The sequence below is a fragment of the Nerophis ophidion genome, linkage group LG22 (genome assembly GCF_033978795.1).
Source record: "Nerophis ophidion isolate RoL-2023_Sa linkage group LG22, RoL_Noph_v1.0, whole genome shotgun sequence".
Classification (NCBI taxonomy): Eukaryota; Metazoa; Chordata; class Actinopteri; order Syngnathiformes; family Syngnathidae; genus Nerophis; species Nerophis ophidion.
In genome coordinates this window covers 25,499,303-25,525,612 of record NC_084632.1, presented here as the reverse complement: position 1 = coordinate 25,525,612, position 26,310 = coordinate 25,499,303, and the positions used below count along the sequence as shown (strand labels likewise).

Genomic DNA, 26,310 nt, shown 5'->3' with positions numbered 1-26,310 from the left:
CATTCTTGTTTGGTGTGGGTTCACAGTGTGGTGCATATTTGTAACAATGTTAAAGTTGTTTATACGGCAACCCTCAGTGTGACCTGTATGGCTGTTGACCAAATATGTGTGTGTGAAAGCCGCATATATTATGTGACATGGCCAGCACGCTGTTTATATGGAGAAAAAGAGGACGTGACGACATGTTGTAGAGGACGCTAAGGGCAGTGCCTTCAAGGCACGCTCCCAAATTGTTGTCCGGGTGCAAATCGTGAGAATGGTTGCCCAGGGAGATTTCCGGGAAGGGCACTAAACTTCGGGAGTCTCCCGGGAAAATCGGGAGGGTTGGCAAGTATGAGTATTAGCGGTAAATGTGGTGTTACCGGCGGGCCAGCTCTAATGTTAATTTGATATTGCCTCAAGGGCCAAATGAAATTAAACGTGGGCCAGAGTTTGACACCCATGCCCTAGGGCAACAACATTAATATATGTTTGATGAAACGTGATTATATGTATGTATACGTACTTTTATATGTACAGTATGTGTATATTTATGTTTGTACAATGAACGTGCATGTGGATGTACAAACTTTTAGTGTGTGGGTATGTACTGTATTTGTGTATGCATGTGGGAGTGTATGTACCTGCATGTATATATGTATGAATAATTGTGTGTATGTGAGTATATATATATGTGTATGTATTTGTATGTACACTATATTTGACTCCCGGTGTGTGCGGGAGCCATAGTACGGCCCCAGCCACCCAGAGAGCCCAACCCAAAACAGTCTTTGCTCTTGGTTGAAAAACAGAAAATCCCAGATTTGTATTGGTTTATAAACTGAACCAAGGTTGGACATGTTTTTTAAAAAATGTTTAACCCCGCATTCCAACTATTTCCTAGTTTAACCCTACATATTGAAACACAAAAGCGCTGAATGTGTTCATAGTGTCAAAGCACTTTGAGAAGCTTAAAGGTAGAAAAGCTCTATATAGGTAAAATCTCTTTACCATTTGTGGTGTGTGCATTTGTTGTGAGTTTTGCAATTGTGTCGTGGCTGATAGTCGTTGCGGCATTTGTTGTGACCTTTCTCCTCCACCATAATTCTGTGCACACACTTTATTATTCACCAGAAATGCTAAACTTTATTATTGGCAAATGGTGAGTCGCATGTCAAATCCTTGCTGAATGTACTATCAGCAAGTTTCGACAACATTGCACTGTAATTGCTATTGATCATGCACTGTGCATGAATAAATACATGTTCAGTTACCATTCATGGCTTCTTATGCATACTCCAAATTGTGTTTTCATGCTCCTAACAATCTGCCTCTGCTCTCTACAGACATCGATGAATGCGAGAATCCAGAAGCCTGCAGTCAAATCTGCATTAATTACAAAGGGGATTATAAGTGTGAGTGCTATGAAGGTTACGAGATGGACCCTGCCTCCAAGACCTGCAAAGCTGTGGGTAAGTCATTCATCAAACACATGCACTCATACTGGATGCTCATCCGCACCAAAGTAGAGACAATACAACATTTACCCTTTATTTCCGACAGCCCTAGCCACTACCAGATTCATCCTCCACTTGTATATCTATGGGGACCCCCTGAAAAGAGAAGACTTGCATTATATGCAGGCCCCGCTCAGCAGTCTGTGTAAAGATAAATATTTGCCGTCTTTTTTTCTGTGGTCTCCACTAATGAAAAGTTTACAGCCAGCTGCGTCTCTTCTCCCTGGGGTGTGAAGGAAAGCATGTTGTTGGAAGTCACTGTCTGTTGGCTAAAGGGCAAAGGCAGGGTCTGCTGGCTGCCTTGGCCTGGGTAAACACTCCTTGTCCTGTAATTTAAAAAAAAAAAAAAAGCGCCTGCTTCCTGAAGTAGCAATGACATAGTTGAATGCTCGCTGGAGCTAAGAAAAACTTGAAAATGCACAATACAAGTTGTTTTTTAGTAGACCCACATTACCTGTTGCACACTTTGTCTTGCTCATATCATTACACTCCGATTGTATTCGAATTCTTATAAATCACAGCTCAATAAGAAATAACACAAGGATGGCTGTATCTGCCAAAAAGGTTATCTTTTATTTTTTTTTGAATGACTTAACCACTTGTTTAAAAAACAGTAAAGAGGATATTGTGTCAGTAATGACCGACTATATCATCAGTGGTTCTCAACATTTTTCCGGTGAGGTACCCCATTTGAAAATGTGTTTAATTCAAGCACCCCCTAAACAGAGCAAAGCATTTTTGGTTGAAAAAAAAAAGATAAAGAAGTAAAACACAGTACTATGTCATCAGTTTCTGATTTACTGAATTGTATAACAGTGCAATATATTGCTTATTTGTAGTGGTCTTTCTTGAACTATTTGGAAAAAAAGATATAAAAATAACTAAAAAATTGTTGTTGAAAAATAAACAATTGATTCAATTAGAAATAAAGATAAGCGGTAGGAAATGGATGGATGGATTTCTACACTTAGAAGTAATCATCAACTTAAAGTGCCCTCTTTGGGGATTGTAATAGAGCTCCATCTGGATTCATCAACTTAATTCTAAACATTTTTTCACAAAAAAATAAATCTTTAACATCAATATTTATGGAACATGTCCACAAAAAATCTAGCTGTCAACACTGAATATTGCATTGTTGCATTTCTTTTCACAGTTTATGAACTTACTTTCATATTTTGTTGAAGTATTATTCAATACATATATTTATTAAAGATATTTGAATTGTTGCTATTTTTAAAATGTTTTTAAAACATCTCATGTACCCCTTGGCATACCTTCAAGTACCCCCAGGGGTACGTGTACCCCCATTTGAGAACCACTGAACTATAGAATCTAATGTTGGTGTGGGATGCAAATCTACTATTTGTTTTAGATTGTTTGGCAAGTATGGGTGTACCAAAATGATGCCAATATTCCAACCTCGAGTATTGGCTGATTCTGATAGTAGTCTGATACAATATCAGCCCAAATCATACCTACCTATATGATTTATTTTGTAGTCAGTGTCTCTGCAGGTTTCACCAAGCAACATTTAAGACTTTAAAGACCATATAATGAATACAATTTAGGCCATGTCCACAGGAACACAGATACTTAAAGGCCTACTGAAATGAGATTGTGTTATTTAAACGGGGATAGCAGGTCCATTCTTTGTGTCATACTTGATCATTTCGCGATATTGCCATATTTTTGCTGAAAGGATTCAGTAGAGAACATAGACGATAAAGTTCACAACTTTTGGTGCTGATAAATAAGCCTTGCCTTTACCAGAAGTCGCAGACGATGACGTCACAAGGGTGAGGGCTCCACACGTCCTCACATTGTTTATAATGGGAGCCTCCAGCAGCAAGAGCTTTTCGGACTGAAAAAACGACAATTTCCCCATTAATTTGAGCGAGGATGAAAGATTTGTGGATGATGATATTGATAGCGAAGGACTAAAAAAAAAAAAAAAAAGGCGATTGCATTGGGACGGATTCAGATGTTTTTAGACACATTTACTAGGATAATTCTGGGAAATCCCTTATCTTTCTATTGTGTTGCTAGTGTTTTAGTGAGATTAAATAGTACCTGATAGTCGGAGGGGTGTGTCCACGGTTGTCTTGAAGCCAGTGTCTGAGGGATGTTGACGGCAGCTGCATGGACGGCGCAAGCTCAGCTGATCTCCGGTAATAGGCGACTTTTTACCACAATTTTCTCACCGAAATCTGCCGGTTGACAAGTGGTCGGGATCCATGTTCGCTTGACCGCTCTGATCCATAGTAAAGCTTCACCTCCGGGAATTTTAAACACGGAATCACCGTGTGTTTGTGTGGCTAAAGGCTAAAGTTTCCCAACTCCATCTTTCTACTTTGACTTCTCCAATATTAATTGAACAGATTGCAAAAGATTCAGCAACACAGATGTCCAGAATTCTGTTTAATTGGGGGAAAAAAGAGACGATTTTTAGCCGCAAGTGGTGCTGCGCTAATATGTCCTCTACAGTCCGTGATGTCACGCGCTCGCGTCACCATTCCGCGACGTTTTCAACAAGAAACTCTGTGGGAAATTTAAAATTGCTTTTAGTAAACTAAAAAGGCCATATTGGCATGTGTTGCAATGTTAATATTTCATCATTGATATATAAACTATCAGACTGCGTGGTCGGTAGTAGTGGGTTTCAGTAGACCTTTAATAAACACATACTTATCTCTGCGTTTAGGCCTCATGTCCACACTCAGACGCATACTTTTGTCTTTAAAAACGCAGACTTTTACAAACGGAGGCGTGGCGCAGTGGAAGAGTGGCCGTGCGCAACCCGAGGTCCCTGGTTCAAATCCCACTTAGTACCAACTTTGTCACGTCAGTTGTGTCCTGAGCAAGACACTTCACCCTTGCTCCTGATGGGTGCTGGTTAGCACCTTGCATGGCAGTTCCCGCCATCAGTGTGTGAATGTGTGTGTGAATGGGTAAATGTGGAAGTAATGTCAAAGCGCTTTGAGTACCTTGAAGGTAGAAAAGCGCTATACAAGTACAACCCATTTATCATTTATTTGTCATGACGTTACTGTTGTGCGCCATAATTTCCAAGCTCAACAACACTGCCTTGCTGCCTTTGAACACACTATAAGAGGACTTAATGTATGCTTCAATGTAAACATGCAACAATTTTCACTCAACATTAATAAAAAAGACACATCAAAACGAGCTTTGCGACACTCCCGCTGGTGCTATGGACAGTCAGCTCTTTTGGATATGATCGCTGTGGAACCTCCACCTGATGCGATAATTTTGACAAGCAAGACGTTTTGTCCTGTGTTCTGAGTCATAAGAAAGATGCAACATTATCTTCTGTTCTTAAACCCTATTTAACGACAAATCATGAAGTTAACTCACGTGTGTTGCTTCCATTTTTGTTTGCGCGCAAAAAGCAACCAAGCAACTAAAAAAAAACAATGTAGCGTCCTCCTTGTTGTGTGTACTGATGATAAAGACAATATACAGTACACTTCATCACACATGTACTATATCACTATATAGATGATTAAATACTTTATACGGTATTTTTTAGCGTATAAGTCGCTCCGGAGTATATGTCGCACCGGCCGAAAATGCACAATAAAGAAGGAAATAAACATATATATGTCGCACTGGAGTATAAGTCGCATTTTGGGGGGAAATTTATTTGATAAAACCCAACACCAAGAATAGACATTTGAAAGGCAATTTAAAATAAATAAAGAACAGTGAACAACAGGCTGAATAAGTGTACGTTATATGACGCATAAATAACCAACTGAGAAGGTGCCTGGTATGTTAACGTAACATATTATGGTAAGAGTCCTTCAAATAACTATAACATATAGAACATGCTATACGTTTACCAAACAATCTGTCACTCCTAATCGATAAATCCCATGAAATCTTCTTCCTCTATGTTGCCTCTGGTATGCGCCCCGCTAACGTCCTTTCTTTCTGCTGCTCGATTGCTGTTCTCTGCAGCATATTTCACTACGTCCAGCTTGTAATCTGCAGTATATGATTTACTTTTCGGTGCCATTTCAGTTCAGTCCTTCTCAGTTTTTATAAGTTACCGCCAATGTTGATGTGATCCATTTTAATAGTTCCAGCAGTAGCCTATGGCACAGGGGTCGGCAACCTTTAGCACTCAAAGAGCCATTTTGACCCGTTTCACAAAGTAAAGAAAACAATGGGAGCCACAAAACTCTTTTTAAATTTATAATAAAATAATACTGCATACAGAGGTTTTATTTTGCTTTGTGCTGTGTATAAACCAGGGGTCTCAGACACGCGGGCCGCACCTTAATATGAAAATGTAATGTTAGTGCGGCCCGCGAGTTTTATATGATTGCCACTTGACAGCGTCACACCTGCCAACCCTCCCAATTGTCCCGGGAGACTCCCGAATTTCATAGTAATTATTCTCTCGAATGTACGCTGGTGTTCACCCAATGAACAATAATAGGGGCTTACTAAGATGTCACTACCGCCCTCTACAGCTTGTACAAATAGCTTGCCAGCCCAAATAATTGTTTGACGAGCCTTTTGCAGACACACGTAAGAGACTGCAAGGCATCCTTATTCAACAGCAATACAGGTTACACTGAGGGTGGCCATTTAAACAACTTTAGCACTCTTACTAATATGCGCCACACTGTGAACCCACACCAAACAAGAATGACAAACCCATTTCAAGAGAACATCCACACTATAACACAACATAAATACGACAGAACAAATACCCAGAATCCCATGTATCCCTTACTGTTCTGGGCTCCATTATACACCCAGCTACCACCATATAAGAAGAGGTGTAATGCCACCAGGTCAGATATTGATGATTTTTTTCAGGTTTCTGATTGGACAAAATGTGCATGACAGCAAGTGTATGCGTTTGTGTGTTGACATAGACATTTTTGAAACTACACTTGTGTGGACGGAGATTGTTTTAACCCCAAATAGGTGCTTTTGAAACTCTCCGTGTTCGGGTGGACATGGTCTTAAAGGGGAACTGTACCATTTTTGGAATTTTGACTATCATTCAAAATCCCTATTTGAGACAAAAACATATAGATCTTTCCCCTTTTGGTGAAGTCTAAGTTTTAAAAAACGGCTAGTATGAGATTATAAAACCACTAAAAAACCTTCAAAACCCGCCAACAATACTCCATTTACATGACGTATCCTGTATATTGGCCAAGTATTACTGGAATTGTTATTATATAAGCAAATGCCGGAGAACTGTTTTTAATAACACAGCGCTACATCACTGAGGTAATGTAGCTGTCAAAACGTGGACTATGGTGTGGTTTGTTGTGTGGATTGTTTTCTCGAGATGCAAATGAACTGGCGTGAAGGTAAATACATGGTTTTTCATTTTTACTACAAAAAGTGTACAAACAAAAGGCGCTCACAGCGGAGGAACAAAACTTAACGCTGGAAACAAAACTAGCACTTTCACGTAATCTATGGGCAAGAAACAAAAGACACTAACTGTGGCATTAATAAACAAAAACTTACTTGCGGTGACGTGAGTATGGCAGCATGGACTAAGAAACTGCATCAAACAAGCAGCGTGAACTAATCATGAAACAGAGTGATGACACCAGCACGACCAACAGAAAATGACAGGCTTAAATAGAATCTTCACAATTGAAAACAGGTGCTTTAGTCCAAATGAGTCAGGTGAAACCAATGAGTTGTCATGAAAACAAAACAAGGGAGTGAAAAAACAGGAACTAATGGAGTCTTGAAGTAACATACCACAACTAAACAAAACATGATCACAAAACATGACAGTAGCTAGTGCAGCTCTTGACCTACCGGGGCGGCTTGGCACAGACGGTAGAGCGGCCGTGCCAGCAACTCGAGGGTTCCAGGCCCTAGTGTCCTTTGGCAAGACACTTCACCCTTGCTCCTGATGGGTCTAGGTTAGCGATGTGCATGGCAGCTTTTGCAATCAGTGTGTAAAAGTGTGAAGGGGTTAGTGTGATGTACAATGTAAATCGCTTTGGGTATCATTCCATGTATAGTAAAGTGCTACAGTATATTAATACAGACCATTTACCATTTGGGCTGCTGCATCGCCTCTGAGTTGTTAAAGGTTTGTGCTATAGATTATAAATCATGCCTTCCAGCTGGATAGTAAAAGCTTGTGGCCATAAGCTAAGAATTTGGTCAACTTTGAAATTAAATTTTACACATGAATACATCGCTAGACAGACTTAACATGTTTGTTTGTGCCTACTTTTTTTTACCTGAGGAGTGAGAATTATAATGAATTAATCATCTAAAAGGGGAAGATAAGGCTTGTGCTAAAAGATACAAACAGCCCATCAGTTGGCGTCCCAGTTAGAGCAGACATTATACAGTAAGATATTATTTTGTTATGTACATACATTTTTATTTTTGTTTAGTGCTTTAGTGCTGCTACGTGATGTTTAGTGTTTTACTAGAGCTGGATCTGTTCATCACAATGTGTAGCTCATCCTCCGTATATTCAGGCTCAAAAATATAAGGTTCTGGATCATCTTTTGTTCCAAAGTAGTTCCTTGTTAGGTCTCATGAAGTCTCCTATGATTAATACTTGTTGTTGTTGTTGACCGTTGCCCCTGTGAGATCATTATGGCCCAAAAAGTTACGGCAAAGTCCAAGATATGGCAAATAATACATTATTAATATTATGAATGGGCCTGTTACCACATTACATACAAAATTACAGCATGTATATAAAACATCTTTGGGTTGGTTATTTTTTTAGAGGGCTTTACAGGCGGAATAAATCAAATCCCTATTACCTGCATTGTTAGCCTGTTGCTAATGTATACTTTTTGGTTGAAATCAGACCCATAATAACATCTAAAGAGTACACTCCTAATTTTAAGGTTCAGGTTTTTTTTTTTTGTGAATGATAAAAGCTTTTTAGTGGTGAAATTCATGCATATTTTAGAGGTTAAAAATTAGGTCCTGACTCAAACACAATAAGTGTTTTGCAATGACCACTTTGTCTTATTGAGAACCGCTAACTGGTTTGGTTCCATGGCAAATTTAACTTGGTGCAAAGAGAAAGTTAATTGTGTTAGCGGTGATTGCGGCCATCTGTCTAAGGTTAAGTCATTACTGAAAGAATCAGGGCGGTAATGAGAAAACACCAAAAACAAGCCCTCATCCTTGCTAAGTTTAGGTGGTATTAAAACACAACTGCTTACTGCCTTTCTTGGTGTGAATTTGTATTAATATTAGGCCGAGAAAATAATAATAATTTGAAGACTTGGAAGAAAAGGCACTGAAAAAAAAAATGTAATCATGTGAATGTTGTCTGTCTGTCTGTGTTGGCCCTGTGATGAGGTGGAGACTTGTCCAGGGTGTAGTCCGCCTTCCGCCCGAATGCAGCTGAGATAGGCGCCAGCACCCCCTGCGGCCCACCAAAGGGACAAGCGGTTGAAAATGGATGGATGGATATTTAAAAAGTTAAAGTTAAAATACCAATGATTGTCACACACACACACTTGGTGTGGCGAAATTATTATCTGCATTTGACCCATCACCCTTGATCACCCCCTGGGAGGTGAGGGGAGCAGTGAGCAGCAGCGGTGCCACGCCCGGAAATCATTTTTGGGTGATTTAACCCCCAATTCCAACCCTTGATCCTGAGTGTCAAGCAGGGAGGTAATGAGTCCCATTTTTATAGTCTTTGGTATGACTCGGCCGGGGTTTTAACTCACAACCTACCGATCTCAGGGCGGACACTCCAACCACTAGGCCACTGAGTAGGTTGTATTTCGTAATTACAGTGCAAGTTATTGCAGCAGATGCATGACACAAATAGAAGGAAATAATGTGTGTGTGTGTGTGTTAATGCTGAACTGCAGTACTACAGGCTAAAGCATAAAAACTAAATAAAGGATCAAATGGTCAATGCATTGGCCAATTAAACTGACACCACAAACATGTGTCTTTATTGTCATGTACGTATATTTTATTTCAGTTACACACAATTATTATTTTCATGTACCGTATTTTTCGGAGCATAAGTCGCTCCGGAGTATAAATCGCACATGCCGAAAATGCATAATAAAGAAGAAAAAAAACATATATAGTCACATTTTTGGGGGAAATGTATTTGATAAAACCCACCACCAAGAATAGACATTTGAAAGGCAATTTAAAATAAATAAAGAATAGTGAACAACAGGCTGAATAAGTGTACGTTATATGACGCATTAATAACCAACTGAGAAGGTGCCTGGTATGTTAACGTAACATATTATGGTAAGAGTCATTCAAATAACTATAACATATAGAACATGCTATACGTTTACCAAACAATCTGTCACTCCTAATCGATAAATCCCATGAAATTGTATACGTCTAGTCTCTTACGTGAATGAGCTAAATAATATTATTAGATATTTTACGGTAATGTGTTAATAATTTCACACATTAGTCGCTCCTGAGTATAAGTCGCACCCCCGGCCAAACTATGAAAAAACTGCCACTTATAGTCTGAATCATATGGTAAGTCACGTTTTGCATGGAGAACTGCATGCAGGGAAATTAAAGGATGCAGAGGCCGCTTTTTTAAGGATAAAAAACAATCAAATGTTTTAGGTAGATAAATGTGAAGTTATTTTCAAGGCAAATTAGTGTCGCATCCAATAATACATCTCTTAAATAATGAATTAATTGTATTTTTAAAATATGCCGAGGCCCAATAAAAAACGACCTGCAAGCCGAAAATGGCCCCTTTGGACATCTCTGATCCAAGCCATCACGGTAATGACCACAGTAATGACTCACTAGTGACACTCAGGAGCAATGGGCAGCTTTTGAGCACTTAAGGAGCATTCAAAGCTTCACTGGGGTAATCCAACGGAACTTTATGGGTGCACACCGACTTGTTAAACACTCGGTCAGCGGTCCCACTGGTATGCCAAATATCAGACTCATTAATATGTCGTTTTTATTTTTGACTTCATTGATGTGAGGCCAACCTGTGAGTCCCGACCCAAACGAGTCGCCCAGGTGATGGATGATTAGCGACTGCAGCAAATAGTATTATCATAATACTCATCACTATGTTAGATGTAACTTAAAGTATTAGTATGCAGGCCCAATCCCAAATATAAAAAAGTCCCAATTATAGTAGAGAGACTGTGTAGATGAGGCTGACTGATGATGTTTATGATCACATGCATTGTGTTCAGCTTGTGTAACGCTTAATGCAGCCACTCACTGAGCTATTTAGATTTTTTACGCAGAGGGTATTTCTTCTTGACTGTCAGGCAGAAATATCTTCTTTTATTGTGCGATGAAAAGCAAGAAATGGTAGGAACAAAGTCTGCACAAAGGAGTCCAGGTTGTGGAATGACTTTCTGGCTTTTTTCTGTTGTTGTTCTTTCACAATGTATGTTTGTTTGGATGCCGGAATCCAACTGAACATCTTTCTATTTGCTTTCCGCAGTGAGGGTAATTGCTGCATTATTCCCTAATTGCTAAGTGAAAATGAATTCTTCCAATGTACATTAGGTTAATTTTATTATATTTGAAGCAGAACAGTGCTCAGAGTGAAGTGAAGTGAATTATATTTATGTAGCGCTTTTTTCTACCGACTCAAAGCGCTTTACATAGTGAAACCCAATATCTAAGTTACATTTAAACCAGTGTGGGTGGCATTGGGAGCAGGTGGGTGAAGTGTCTTGCCTAAGGACACAACGTCAGTGACTAGGATGGCGGAAGCGGGGATCGAACCTGGAACCCTGAAGTTGCTGGCACGGCCGCTCTATCAACCGAGCTACACCGCCCAGAGTGGTGCGCAACTACAGTAAATGCCGAAATGCATTTTGACACAAACAGGCTTTTTTTTTTTTAATGCAACTATATTTAATAAAGTAGTAAGCTACTTATAATATATTTGTGTCATCTAATAAGATGATTTATTTTGTATTATGTATTAAATTTTTATAAGATTACTTATTGTGTATTATATTATTTGTATGTGTTATTCATTTAAAAACCCTAAATTAATACTACGTCTATAAGTAGCACTCATCCCCTATAGCGTTTCATTATTTAGTTTAAATTCAATATGTAACAATTGTATAGCTTGGCACGGAGATTCTTCGGGACCCAACTTTTCTGCAACAGAAATAGTATTTTTCCTCTTTTATTTGTATTTAGTATTTTTCCTCTTTTATTTGTATTTAGTAATTGTATTTAACCTACTTGCAGTGTGTAACATTTTCAAATAATAAGAAACCCTTTGTTAGTCACAAAGATTATTTATTTAACACATATACCTGAGGCTTAGGCCAGGTTGATCAGAAAAATAAGTACCGTATTTTCCGGACTGTAAGGCACACTTAAAATATTTTTTCTCTCAAAACTCAACAGTGCGCCTTATAACCCGGTGCGCCTGATATGCAGAATTATTCTGTTTTTGCTTACCGACATTGAAGCTATTTTATTTGGTACATGGTGAAGTGATAAGTGTGACCGGTAGATGGCAGTCAAACATCAGAGATACATGTAGACTGAAACATGATGGCAATATGACTCAAGTAAACAACACCAACATTTTAAATGTTCCATTGAAAATATAAACATTACACACGGCGCTCAAAAAGCTATCAAAATGTTTTATTAAGACTTTGATAAGCTATGAATTCGCACTGCTTGATGGACTGTCGGCGCATTAAACATACAAGTATTATGGTGTGTGTATAAGGTAAGACATATTATCTGGCATTTTGTTTCGCAATATTATGCAAAAGCAACTTTTCTTACCTTCTGATCTGTTTTTGGGATCTGCATAAACCAGGGGTCCCCAAACTTTTTGACCTGGGGGCCGCATTGGGTTAAAAAAAAAAAAAATATATATATATATATATATATATATATATATATATATATATATATATATATATATATATATATATATATATATATATGTATGTATGTATGTATGTATATATGTATGTATGTATATATATGTATGTATATATGTATATATGTATGTATGTATGTATATATGTATGTATGTATATATATGTATGTATATATGTATATATGTATGTATGTATATATATGTATGTATATATGTATATATATGTATGTATATATGTGTATATATATATATGTATGTATATATAAATGTATGTATATATGTGTATATATATATTAGATTAGATTAGATAGTACTTTATTCATTCCGTCAGGAGAGTTCCTTCAGGAAAATTACAACTTTCAGCACAATCCCATTCAAGATCAGACAAACATTACAGGGAGACAGAACAGGATCGCTGACGGGTCTGCCGGCTTCCAGCGCCCCTTACAAAAAAAAGATGAAATACAGGTAAACAAGGGGGGGGGGGATAGAAGATTAAAATGAAATTAAAAATCGGTCTTAGCCTGGGCCTTGGAGAGGGGTTACAGACTGAGGCCAAGGGAAAAAAAATGTATGTATATATATATATATATGTATGTATATATGTGTCTATATATGTATGTATGTATGTATATATGTGTCTATATATGTATGTATATATGTATGTATGTATATATGTATGTATGTATATATATGTATGTATATATGTGTATATATATATATGTGTATATATATATGTATATGTATGTATATATAAAAAATTATATCACGTCATCAATTGGAAAATGCTTTTTTTAGACAATTTGATCGGCCTGAGCGGCTAGGAGACTCTAAGAGTAACAAGCAACAAGCGGTAGAAAATGGATTAGAAAGGACAGATTTAAAATAATAATAATAATATATTTATTTATTTTTTTTTTAACTTGGGGCTTTCCGTTGGCCAGATCTCGAACGCTGGCCGTAGTTTGGGGACCCCTGGCATAAACCCTAAAAAATTCCGTGTGTCCGCCTTTGTAGTCAGTGCCGACAACGTAGTCTTTAAGTTTCTTCTTTTTAGATTTAGATCCTTAAGATTAGATGTAGATTTATTGGTCTCCGTGGGGAAATTCATTTTCACTGCTGTACATTTATATAATAGACATTACACATCACGGACAAAATAGCAAAAAGACATCATCCATGACCAACACCTATACAGGCTTGTCAAACAGGTCGGCCGGGCCTACCTTTTCTCTATGTTCTTGTTATGGGACATTCATCCTCCGCTGTTGCCATTCCTAATATAAAGTAGTGTAAAGTTCTTACTTACATCTGTCAGTAAACTCGCTATGAAAGCGCTAAAACATACCGGTATAGTGAGTTTACATTATACACCCAAGGACCTTTAGTTATTAGAGAGTGCCGGTCGGATGGGTTTTCACATGACACATTTCCGGCCTTGTTGTTGTTTCAGTTATTGATTTAAGTGAAATCTGAATGTTTTTAAAACAGTTAGCGCCATCTTTTGACAGTTCTTCCACTCCCGTCCTTGCACACTAGACCGCTACAACAAAGATGACGGGGAGAATACGCTGCCGAAGGTGAGCCACGTAAATAAGACCGCTCACAAAATGATCTGGAAGCGACTGTAAGAAAGTGGCTTGAAGATGATCTGTAAAACATAGTCTATGCAACATGTTGACCAAGGAACCACCATGACATGTTATGTAGACCACAAGGAAGTGTTTTACATATTGAAAAACATAATTATATGACTCCTTTAATGCACCCTATAATCCGATGCGCCTTATATATGAAAAAAGATAGAAAATAGACCATCCATCGGCAGTGCGTTTTATATTCTGGTGGGCCATATGGTCCGGAAAATACGGTACTTCCTACACAAAAACTGACGAAAAATAACTGTACATACAATTATGTTGTGCTTTAATACATTGTATTAGTAATGAATATGTTTTTTTAACTAAACTGTCAATAAAATTAGGGGGAAATGAAAATACAGCTTAATCTCTTTAGTTATACTTTTTGCGCTTAAAAAAAACTTCTCTATGACTTTAGCTCCAGACTTCTTCTGTTTGTTTAATACTGTCATTACTACCACGAGTGGTGGAAAAGTGTATCACAACTGAATACCGCTGCGGCCCATGCGGACCACAGATATTTTCTCATGGCCCAACAGTTAAGGAACACTAATTTAGCATATGTAGCATATAGTCTTTCAGTCACATTCATTGACTGCGTATGTGTGGCCCTAAAACAGCTCAAAGATATTACGTTTGAAAGAGTTTAACACCAAAGATCACTATAGTACATGTTGGACATGATCTACTAAAATTTTGCATGTATTAAAACATGATCAAACTTTATTGCTTATGCAAAGCTGATCTACTAAACTTGTGCACAGAGGATTGCATCCCTCAAATGAGCAAAATACAGAGTGCAATCCATTTAGAGTGTCTGTTTTCATGTATGTGCACAATATATGCAGATTATTTGAGCACCCACAGAGGAGGGGATGCAAAAATAATCATTTCGCTCTGACAATGTGATTTATCAAGACTGAACCTGTTTTGTGTCTGTAAAATGCCACACAAAAGCCTGCACCGCAGTCAGAAAAAGGCAGTCAGTACAATATTACAAACAATGGAGGGAGAGTTTTACTCAGATTTATGCACAGTGATAATATTAGACATGTCATCCGTGCAGAAATTCAATCTTTGAGCTGATTAATGACTTTAGATGTCAATATTTTGGTATCATTACATAAAATGTATTTCGATTCCTTTTTGATACTTTTCAAATTAATGGGGACTGATTTTTTTTTTTACTTTTAGCTTCATTTTATAAAAAAAATTCTTACCATACAATAAAAATATGGTTCTTATTGCACTCAAAAACGGTTTTAAAACTAAAATTAAAAGGCATATACAGAGGTGGGTAGAGTAGCCAGAAATTGTACTCAAGTAAGAGTACTGTTACTTTAGAGATGTATTACTCACGTAAAAGTAAGGAGTAGTCACCCAAATATTTACTTGAGTAAAAGTAAAAAGTATGTTATGAAAAAACTACTCAAGTACTGAGTAACTGATGAGTAACCTTTTTGTGTAATGATGACTGCAACAAGTAATGCACAAAAACATAAAAATAACAATCAACAAATTCAGAACCAGAAAAATCTCTTAAGCAACTAAAACAATAATATATATTAAATAATATATATTTGGTTTTACACTGTATTGAAAAAAAAATTGAAAATTAATTTGACCTTTGCAATCTCATTATACTATTGGCTAAGTTTTATATTCATAAATGTAAGTTTGTCAATACCCGACCTGTTTTTGTGCCTTTAAAAACGATTTAGAACCGTACAACTCTTAAGGAGACTGTGGCGGTTGCCCTCCTGGGGTTCTTCAGACCACCAAGCACCGACATGAGAGTCCGTTTCAGTGGTACAATATTGTTTTTTTACGAAATGTCCCAGGCTGCTTTTCAGCAATTGTCTTTTTCTCTTTCGCTCTCGATCTCACGCCAGCTCCCCTCCAGCTACCACTCCGTCTGTCCTCCTGGCTGCTGCTTATAACCGAGCGAAAGGTGATTAGATAACAAGGCCCAGGTGGGCCATCTTCTCACCTGTCGCTGATTTCGAGGTCGGTCCTGGCACACCCCGCTTCGCTGCAGGCCCGCAGTCCACGCCCCCTCCACAGAGATATATTATTGTTTCCCTATACAAAAAAAATATCTCACGATATGCATGTTCTTGCGTTCTGATGATTCCTTCAGCGCACTGATGCATGTTTCAAAACATAGCAAAACTCCTGTCGGAGCATGATAACATGGAGGGAGATTACTGTGTCCATGGTGATAGAAATGTAGTACACACAATATCCTCATTAAAATAGGGCGGCCTAATTGCAATGGGTATTTTTGTTAGGTTATGTCACATTGATTATGGACGATTTGCAACAAACAACGTTTATAGTAGCTAAGAAAACATAATTGCAGTATTTACAATTCAACATATTCGCCACCGTACATTTTTGATACTGGTCGTACATTTTACTTTTTTTTGTGCAGTGTCTTAGGGGGTTTTTTGTTCAATTTTAAATGTACTACTGCTTGCCGACAGTGGAACACAAAAGCTAAACTAGAAATGGCTGTCATAATACAAATAGACTAAGAACATTAACAAGAATGTACAACACTGTACTTTCAGGTCAATACTCTTCCATTGAGGTTTTGCCAAACTTACCAACTGTCAATAAACTGAAAAATGTCCTGTTTATACCTGGTAACTTATCTTAACTTCTGTTCAGTTACTACACATTCAAGCTAGTTTAGTTCAGTGGTTAGCCTGGCTTTCTGCTCTAGCTTACTTGGTGTGTCGCATGTTTCCCGAGTCCTCAGTGATAATGCTACTAAGAAATTGTAAGAAATTGGGTTAATTTCCCACCGTGGCGGTGAGGATTGGTAACTGAAAGTAGCGCTGATAATGGTTAGCTAGCCCTCCGCTAACCATGATACTAAAAAGAAATAGCTGGTAAACTGTAAAAACACGCATTGACAAAAAAAAAGTCAGTCGACCTATCACAGCAGCATTATTTAAAATGTCCACACAGTACACTCCTAAAATTAACTATTGGAACTTTAGGAGTATAATGACTTGTCAAATGCTGGGTTGCAATCACGTGACCGAGAGTCACTTCCCGGTTTCAGGCGATGGTCTAGAGCAGTGGTTCTCAAATGGGGATACGCGTACCCCTGGGGGTACTTGAAGGTATGCTAAGGGGTACGTGAGATTTTTTTTTAAATATTCTAAAAATAGCAACAATTCAAAAATCCTTTATAAATATATTTATTGAATAATACTTCAACAAAATATGAATGTAAGTTCATAAACTGCAAAAAAAAAAAAATACAACAATGCAATATTCAGTGTTGACAGCTAGATTTTTTGTGGACATGTTCCATAAATATTGATGTTAAAGATTTCTTTTTTTTGTGAAGAAATGTTTAGAATTAAGTTGATGAATCCAGATGGATGTCTATTACAATCCCCAAAGAGGGCACTTTAAGTTGATGATTACTTCTATGTGTTGAAATCTTTATTTATAATTGAATCACTTGTTTATTTTTCAACAAGTTTTTAGTTATTTTTATCTTTTTTTCTAAATAGTTCAAGAAAGACCACTACAAATGAGCAGTATTTTGCACTGTAATACAATTTAATAAATCAGAAACTGATGACATAGTGCTGTATTTTACTTCTTTATATCTTTTTTTCAACCAAAAATGCTTTGCTCTGATTAGGGGGTACTTGAATTAGAAAAAAATTCACAGGGGGTACATCACTGAAAAAAGGTTGAGAACCACTGGTCTAGATTCCCATTTACCTGCATCAGTGCAGATTTGGGCATATTTTGAAAGGTTCAGAGGCAAATATACAAGCGAGTTTGACCCGGCAGTAATTCAAGGCAGGCGCATACTATATGCCCTGCGGAAATTCAAGGAAATACGCTACTCGGACTTAACATGACGTTAGTTTAATTGCACGATCAGGTCTTCCTAATTATATTTTGGTATAGAAACAACAACAACAACAAAAAAACTAATGCGATCTCTTGTCCTTTCTTTACGTTTAGTACTGTTCTTAATCACTACTAATATACTAGAGAATAAACGTGATTGCATCAGAGAAAGTTTCTTAAACAAATCAAATGTTCAATCAAACATTTAACAAAGTGATCGCGTGATTGCATCAGAGAAAGTTTCTTAAACAAATCAAATGTTCAATCAATCAAACATTTAACAAAGTGATCGCTGCAGAGGGCTTCACGGTGGCAGAGGGGTTAGTGCGTCTGCCTCACAATACGAAGTTCCTGCAGTCCTGGGTTCAAATCCAGCCTCGGGATCTTTCTGTGTGGAGTTTGCATGTTCTCCCCGTGAATGCGTGGGTTCCCTCCGGGTACTCCGGCTTCCTCCCACTTCCAAAGACATGCACCTGGGGATAGGTTGATTGGCAACACTAAATTGGCCCTAGTGTGTGAATGTGAGTGTGAATGTTGTCTGTCTATCTGTGTTGGCCCTGCGATGAGGTGGCGACTTGTCCAGGGTGTACCCTGCCTTCCGCCCGATTGTAGCTGAGATAGGCGCCAGCGCCCCCCGCGACCCCGAAAGGGAATAAGCGGTAGAAAATGGATGGATGGATGGATCGCTGCAGACACAACCATGTCCGGTTGTATTCCACAAGATGATGAAAGTGATATTTTTAAGTGCCATTTCCTTCCAAGCACTTCTGTTTTTTCCTCTTTTTTTATTACCTTTATTAAAGATTGCTTTTGGGACTCTATGAAAGATCCTTCCTATGTCTCTATTTGAATGACTGGAACAGCCAAGAACAGAACAGCAATACGGCATTTTCTGCTCAAACTCTACACTCTCTCTCACTTGTTTTAGTGTTCTGCTCAAGCTGGTTGACCTTAAGCCGCAAAGAAGAATAACGGATGTAATGTCATATGCAACCCAGCAATTCAATGGTATCCAAGGAGGTATTGCTTTGTCTTTTATGGCCATGGCTTTTATAGCTTGGGACCATGCTATATCCGTACCGTTATTGCTCAAAGTTACCCCAAGTCCAGTAATTAGCCCTGTGGGACCCATTTGTACAAATTGGACCTTGGGGTCTGAAGTAAACTTCCATTCTTTTATTTTAAGTCCAATTGCTGCATGTGTAGAACATAAATAAAGAAGCACCTTCAGCTTGCTTTCCCAAGGACAGATCTTTAGTGTAATTCTGTACTAATGACGTAAACCACAGTGTCACCAGGTACTGTTGGAGTCTGTATTATAGTGTGACAAATCATACTTTTGATGGATGAGCCTGGGTTTAAAGAGTGCCAGCTCCATATTAATGTGGTTGTGTCTACTTGTAGTTCTACGATTCACCCCATAACCTCATCCATGAAAGCCCATTTGCACTGATTTGTCTGATATTAGTTTATTGATTTGCATACCAACAACCCATTTTTTGCAGATTCAAACTGTTTCTGCGATCGATATTTTCTGGAAATGCAATCACTTACAATGAACAAAGTAGAACCTAAGAGGAAAGGTCAACTGTATTGTTGTTTGTGTAACCGTGCTAGACAATGTTGTCGCTACACAGCATGATTCTGTGAAGACAAGAGGAGATAATGTGACATTAAGCAAAAGGATGAGTGTGTTACAGAGACATAATATTTACAGCAGGGTTGGGGAACCTATGGCTCGCGAGCCAGATGTGGCTCTTTTGGTGACTGCATCCGGCTCTCAGGTAAATCTGAGCTGACATTACTTGACACAATAAGTGTCGGATAATTCCACTTGTGATCACAGTGTTAAAAATAATGTTCAAAATATACAATTTTCTCAAGCATTATTAATCCATCCATCCTTTTTTCTACCGCACCTGTTCAAGAAGTTGCGTTAAAGGCCTACTGAAACCCACTACTACCCATCACGCAGTCTGATAGTTTATATATCAATTATGAAATATTAACATTGCAACACATGCCAATACGGCCTTTTTAGTGTACTAAATTGCAATTTTGAATTTCCCGGGAGTTTCTTCTTGAAAACGTCGCGTAATGATGACGTGTACGCGTGACGTCACGGACTGTAAGGAAATATTAGCGCTGAGCACACACACAGCTAAAAGTCGTCTGCTTTAACCGCATAATTACACAGTATTTTGGACATCTGTGTTGCTGAAGCTTTTGCAATTTGTTCAATTAATATTGGAGAAGTCAAAGTAGAAAGATGGAGTTGGGAAGCTTTAGCCTTTAGCCACACAAACACACGGTGATTCCTTGTTTAAAATTCTCAGAGGTGAAGCTTTACTATGGATCAGAGCGGTCAAGCGAACATGGATCCCGACAAAACGTCAACCAGCAGTTTTTGGTGAGAAAATTGTGGTAAAAAGTTGCCACTTACCGGAGATCAGCTGAGCTTGTGCCGTCCATACAGCTGCCGTCGACTTCCATCAAACACTGGCCTTAAGACACCCGTGGAAGCACCCTTCCGACTATCAGGTACTATTAAACTCACTAAAACACTAGCAACACAATAGAAAGATAAGGGATTTCCCAGAATTTTTTTTTTTTGTTCTAGTCCGTCGCTATCAATATCCTCAAACACAAATCTTTCATCCTCGCTCAAATTAATGGGGAAATTGTCGTTTTCTCGGTCCGAATAGCTCTTTTTGTTGGAGGCTCCCATTAAAAACAATGTAAGGACGTGAGGAGCCATCAACGGGTGACGTCATCGTCTGCGACTTCCGGTAAAGGCTGGGCTTTTCTGTTAGCGACCAAAAGTTGCGAACTTTATCGTCTATGTTCCCTACTAAATAATTTCAGCAAAAATATGGCAATATCGCGAAATGATCAAGTATGACACATAGAATGGACCTGCTATCCCCGTTTGAATAAGAAAATCTCATTTCAGTAGGCCTTTAATGGTAAGAAGTAATTTATTTATTATTGGTTAGTGTGGGGCTTGCCCTCCTGGGGGTTCTTCAGACCACCAAGCACCGACATGAGAACCTGTTTTAGGGTTACAATATTGTTTCATTTTTCAATAAGTCTCTCAGTTGCTTTCCAACAATTGTCTTTTTCTCTTTCGTCCCCACTCGCGCTCTGGCTCCAGCCCCAACCCCGTCTCTCCTCCTGGCTGCTGTTTATAACAGAGCGACAGGTGATTAGATAACAAGGCCTAAGTGGGCCATCTACACACCTGTCACAGATTTCCAGGCCGGTCCTGGCAACACCCTGCTTCGCTGCAGGCCACGCCCCCTCCACAGTTAGCTTCAGAATAACAATGTTATTACAAAGAATAAGAGACCTATTACCGGTATACTCTAGAAATGTTGGTCTTACTTAAAAACGCACACGTTTAGTTGTATTCAGTGTTAAAACAAATATTATATGGCTCTTACGGAAATACATTTTAAAATATTTGGCTACTTGGCTCTCTCAGCCAAAAAGGTTCCCGACACCTGATTTACAGCATACACACCAGCCACAAAATGTTTCCGCCACTCAAATATCAACACTTTTTTAGTAATTTTGCACAATATTTTAATTAAATTCAATAATTATATTTAACCTACTTGCAGTGTGCAGCCTTGTCAATTGATATAAAGGCATGTGTTAATCACAAAGATAATTATTTAACATATTAAGGCTTAGGCTTAGGTCAGACTGTTTGTAAAAATAAATACGTGGAATTTGATCCCTACCCGTTCCACGGATATCACGTCACAGGAGCCAGGCGTGCCGTTTTAACAGAGTTTTATTTTTCCATGCATATATCAAGCACAATTTTTCATGCAGCTTTTCTCCAGTCTCTCTCCTTCTTCTGCTGGCCGCTCACTGTTAAAGACAACAGATGATTAGATTAACACGTACCACTTGTGAAACCTAATCACTTGCCAGCTGTGTCTTGCCGTTCCGCACATGCGCCGCCCCTAGCCAATGCTGCGCCGTCTTCGACACCATTGTCAGAGGCGGTGACCTTTGCTCCTGCAGGCACGCTGACGCACTTCCCCCCACAAAGTACTAACCAAGATACTGCATAAGAAAGGATTCATAGGTAACTGAAGAAAAATACATGTACATGCAATTTTGTTGTTATGATAAATAAACTAAATTAATATGCTTTTCACCTAAACTGGTGCAAATTAAAATACAGCGTCAGAACTTTAGTCATCATGTTTGCGGTTAAGAAACGTCTATGACATTAGCTCCAGACTTCTGTTTGTTTAATATTGTCTTTACTGCCACAAGTGGAGGAAAAGTGTACTATAAAGATATTTTGGGGCGGCCCTCTGGGAGCGCTCGTGACCTGTGGTTAAAAAACATTGCAGTAATAGTTTTTACTTTTGTTTAGTTACTGTCTACTACAGACTTTATTTTTGGAAAATAATTGTTTGCAATAAAAGACAGTAAGGAACACGTTTAAATATGGGTTTGATATTGTTAAACTGTTAATAGTACTCACAATAAATATATTAGACCAGCGGTCGGGAACCTTTTGGGCTGAGAGAGCCATGAAAGCCAAATATTTTAAAATGTATTTTCCTGAGAACCATATAATATTCTCGAACACTGAATACAACTAAATATGTGCATTTTTAAGTAAGACCAGAATAGAATAAGTCTCAGAATAGCATTGATATTCTGAAGCTAACCAATAATAAATCAAATGGTTCTTACCATTAATGCGACTTGTATGAACAGGTATGGTAGAAAACGGATGGATAGATTAAAAGGCATTAGAATGTTTTATATCAGACCTGGGCAAATTAAGGCCCGAGGGCCACATGCGGCCCGTTAAGCTTTTCAATCAGGCCCGCCGGACATTCCCAAATATTTTTTTTAGATCTTTAATTTGGAAAGTGTAGCTGCCATTATGATGTGCAGTGATGTTTTCTAATTACCAAAAGTCTGGAACTATACAACATATTTCAATTGTTGGAATCTGCAATTTTGAATGATATTTTAGTGACTTGTGTTGTCCTGTTACCAATATTATTTTGATACTTTTCGGTACTTTGATACTATTGTAAATAAAGGGGACCAGAAAAAATTGCATCATTGGCTTTATTTTAACAAAAAATCTTAGGGTGTGGCGGACCGCTACTTTTCAGAGGCGGTATGGTACCGAATATGATTCATTAGTATCGCGGCACTATACTAATACCCGAATACCGTACAACCCTACTAGTTACTATGGTAATCTACGTCACAGCAGGTCAGACGAGGCACCAAGCAGTGTGGGTGGGGAGCGTTTCCACAGAGTGTTTACAGAGCGGCCAGCCTGAAAGGCGGGTGTCAGGGACAGACGTGGAAGGAGATTTTTACAAGAAAGTTCTAAAGTATAGTGATATATCACATTTATCAGATTGTAGATGTTTTTTGGGGGGGTTTTTTACCCTTCACGTTCATATTGCTCTGTGTTTGTTGCATTTGGCTTGATTGTAAAATATGTCGATTGAGACGGGGCGTGACGTTCATATGTTCTCAATATTCAGGGTTTTATCGTTCATAGAAAAAAATGTAATTCCGTTCTGTTTTTAAGGTGGTCTGTCAGAACTTTTTTAGCATTCAATCAGACTTTATTGTGAGGTTTTGTATTAGTTTTCCTAAAAATACTGTAGATATACCCGCCCCCAGAAACATTTTTTTCTCTAAATTTGGCCCGCTAGTCCAGTGGTTCTCAACCTTTTTTCAGTGATGTACCCCCTGTGAACATTTTTTTCATTCAAGTACCCCCTAATCAGAGCAAAGCATTTTTGTTGAAAAAAAGAGATAAAGAAGTCAAATAAAGCACTATGTCATCAGTTTCTGATTTATTAAATTGTATAACAGTGCAACATATTGCTCATTTGTAGTGGTCTTTCTTCAACTATTTGGAAAAAAATAAATAAAAATAACTAAAAACTTGTTGAAAAATAAATAAGTGATTCAATTATCAATAAAGATTTCTACACATAGAAGTAATCATCAACTTAAAGTGCCCTCTTTGGGGATTGTAATAGAGATCCATCTGGATTCATGAACTTAATGCTAAACATTTCTTCCCAAAAAAAGACATCTTTAACATCAATATTTATGGAACATGTCCACAAAAAATGTAGCTGTCAACACTGAAAATTGCATTGTTGCATTTCTTTTCACACTTTATGAACTTAAATTCATATTTTGTTGAAGTATTATTCAATAAATCTATTTATTAAGGATTTTTGAATTGTTACTATTTTTAGAATATTTTTTAAAAATCTCACATACCCCTTGGCATACCTTTAAGTACCCCCATTGAGAACCACTGCTCTAGTCAAAATAATTGCCCAGGTCTGTTTTATAATTTGAACGTTATTTTTAACACTGTGATTACCAGCGGAATTATTTATTACTTATCGTGTTAAGCAATGTCAGCAAAGATTTATCTGACAGCCAGATGCATTCATCAAGAGAGCAATAGGTTCCCGACCCCTGTATTAGTCGATTTGCAGTTGATACTTGTGTTCGGTATTGGTATCGGTAGATCACACTCATGGATGATAGGAATAGTCAGAATAAAACACAGATTATAGCATTCCTAATCCTTGAATCATGCTGAGCTTCAGACTGCTGACACAAATCCCCTATGTTACGAATGTTATCGTGACCAACAAATGATGAATGAACTTGAGGAGGGCAACCCAGAAACACATTTACTGAAAATAGAACAGTTGTTTAGCTCCTTTTCTCCTTTCACTCTCCCGACACATTCTGCTTTAATTCAGTCAAAAGAAACACCCAAATTCTCAAAATAAAACAATGTATTTGTTAAATTGACTACTTTTGTTACTTTAAGTTTGGACCACCTGACTTGTTTTTTTGTTCTCCCTGCTGAAGTACAGGGTAATTGCATGAATAATTAAGTGTGCAGCTTTGGTAGTGCCAAAAGCTTCTCTGGGTCCATGTCAGGACTATATTTTTCTTTTAATGGGTTATTTAGATGATTTATTAATACTCACTTCATTAAATATACATACTGTATGTTAAGAGTTTAAAGAGGGAAAACCAAGTCCACTGTTTGATTTTATTATTTACACATGGAGATACAAACCCATATTCAGTAGCATTCATTATGTCTTTACAAAACAAAACACAAAAGAAATTACATTCTAATACCAATGTATTTTTTTATGTATTCAAAAGGTATAAATTGGTGGTCATCTACGGGAATGCATTTTTTGTTTAGGTTGCTGTTTTAGGATTCTCCACTCTTCACCATCATAGTAACTGTTCTATTAACTCCATCAGGAAAGAGTCCATACTTAATGTTCACCAACCGCCATGAGATCCGTCGCATTGACCTGCTGAAGAGTGAATACACACAAGTGGTTCCTACACTGAAGAACGCCGTGGCGCTGGATGTGGACGTGGCCATCAATAAGATGTTCTGGTGTGATCTATATCATCGGAAAATATACAGGTATTGACTCAAACTGACATTATTGTTACGCTTGCAAAGAACATTTATTCGGAATTCTGCTCGGCACATCATCAACTGTATATTGAGCGGGAAAAGAGTCTCTTTAAAGTTCCTTGTGTCTGTCTTACTGCAATTTTGTGTCTCATTATATAATAACTAGGGATGTAAACATATGAACATTTCATATCACGGTTATTGTGACCAAAATTATTATTGTTATCTCTAATATTATCACAGTATTGTTGAATGTGCTCTAAAAGTACTTATACACACACACCGACATCTTTTATTTTAGTTAACGGTAAATATATAAGCAACACCCACATAATAATTTATTTGGTAAAAGAAACATTGATTATAGTGCTATTATTATTTGAGTGTTTTCATCCATCCATCAATGTTCTACCGTTTGTTCCTTTCGGCGGGTGGAGGGGCTGGAGCTTATCCCAGCCGCATTTGAGCGGAAGGCGGGGTACACCTTGGACAAGTCGCCACCGCATTGCAGGGCCAACACAGATAGACAGACAATGTTCACACACTATTTCAATATGTTTATCTTCTGTTTTAATTTGTAAAGGTATTAGAATGTTTCTTAATATTAAAGGCAAAACAGGTGTGTTTTTTAATGGGAAGGACGTTTATTGTCCTGTTAGAATTTAACGTAGCAAAGCGATTGGCGCACAAGGTGCTCCTCCAGGAAATGCGCAGTATCACCGTGTGATAAACTATCGAGGTTTTACGATAATTGCAATTAAAAATGGCAATACTAACTAGAGATGTCCGATAAAGGCTTTTTTGCCGATGTCCGATACTCCGACATTGTCCAACTCTTAATTACCGATTCCGATATCAACCGATCCCGATATATACAGTCGTGTCATTTACACATTATAATGCCTAATTTTGTTGGAC

The 26,310-nt window shown here is 37.9% G+C and overlaps 1 protein-coding gene across 1 annotated transcript in view; it reads left to right on the top strand.

Annotated features, from left to right (window-relative positions):
• The window catches only part of LOC133540966 (low-density lipoprotein receptor-related protein 8-like), a 193,804-nt gene that overhangs the window by 127,509 nt on the left and 39,985 nt on the right, over window positions 1-26,310 (top strand). The window contains exons 8-9 of the mRNA XM_061884050.1: window positions 1,326-1,451; window positions 25,227-25,398. Coding sequence (XP_061740034.1) covers window positions 1,326-1,451; window positions 25,227-25,398 — 298 coding nt within the window. The remainder of the gene's footprint in view (window positions 1-1,325; window positions 1,452-25,226; window positions 25,399-26,310) is intronic.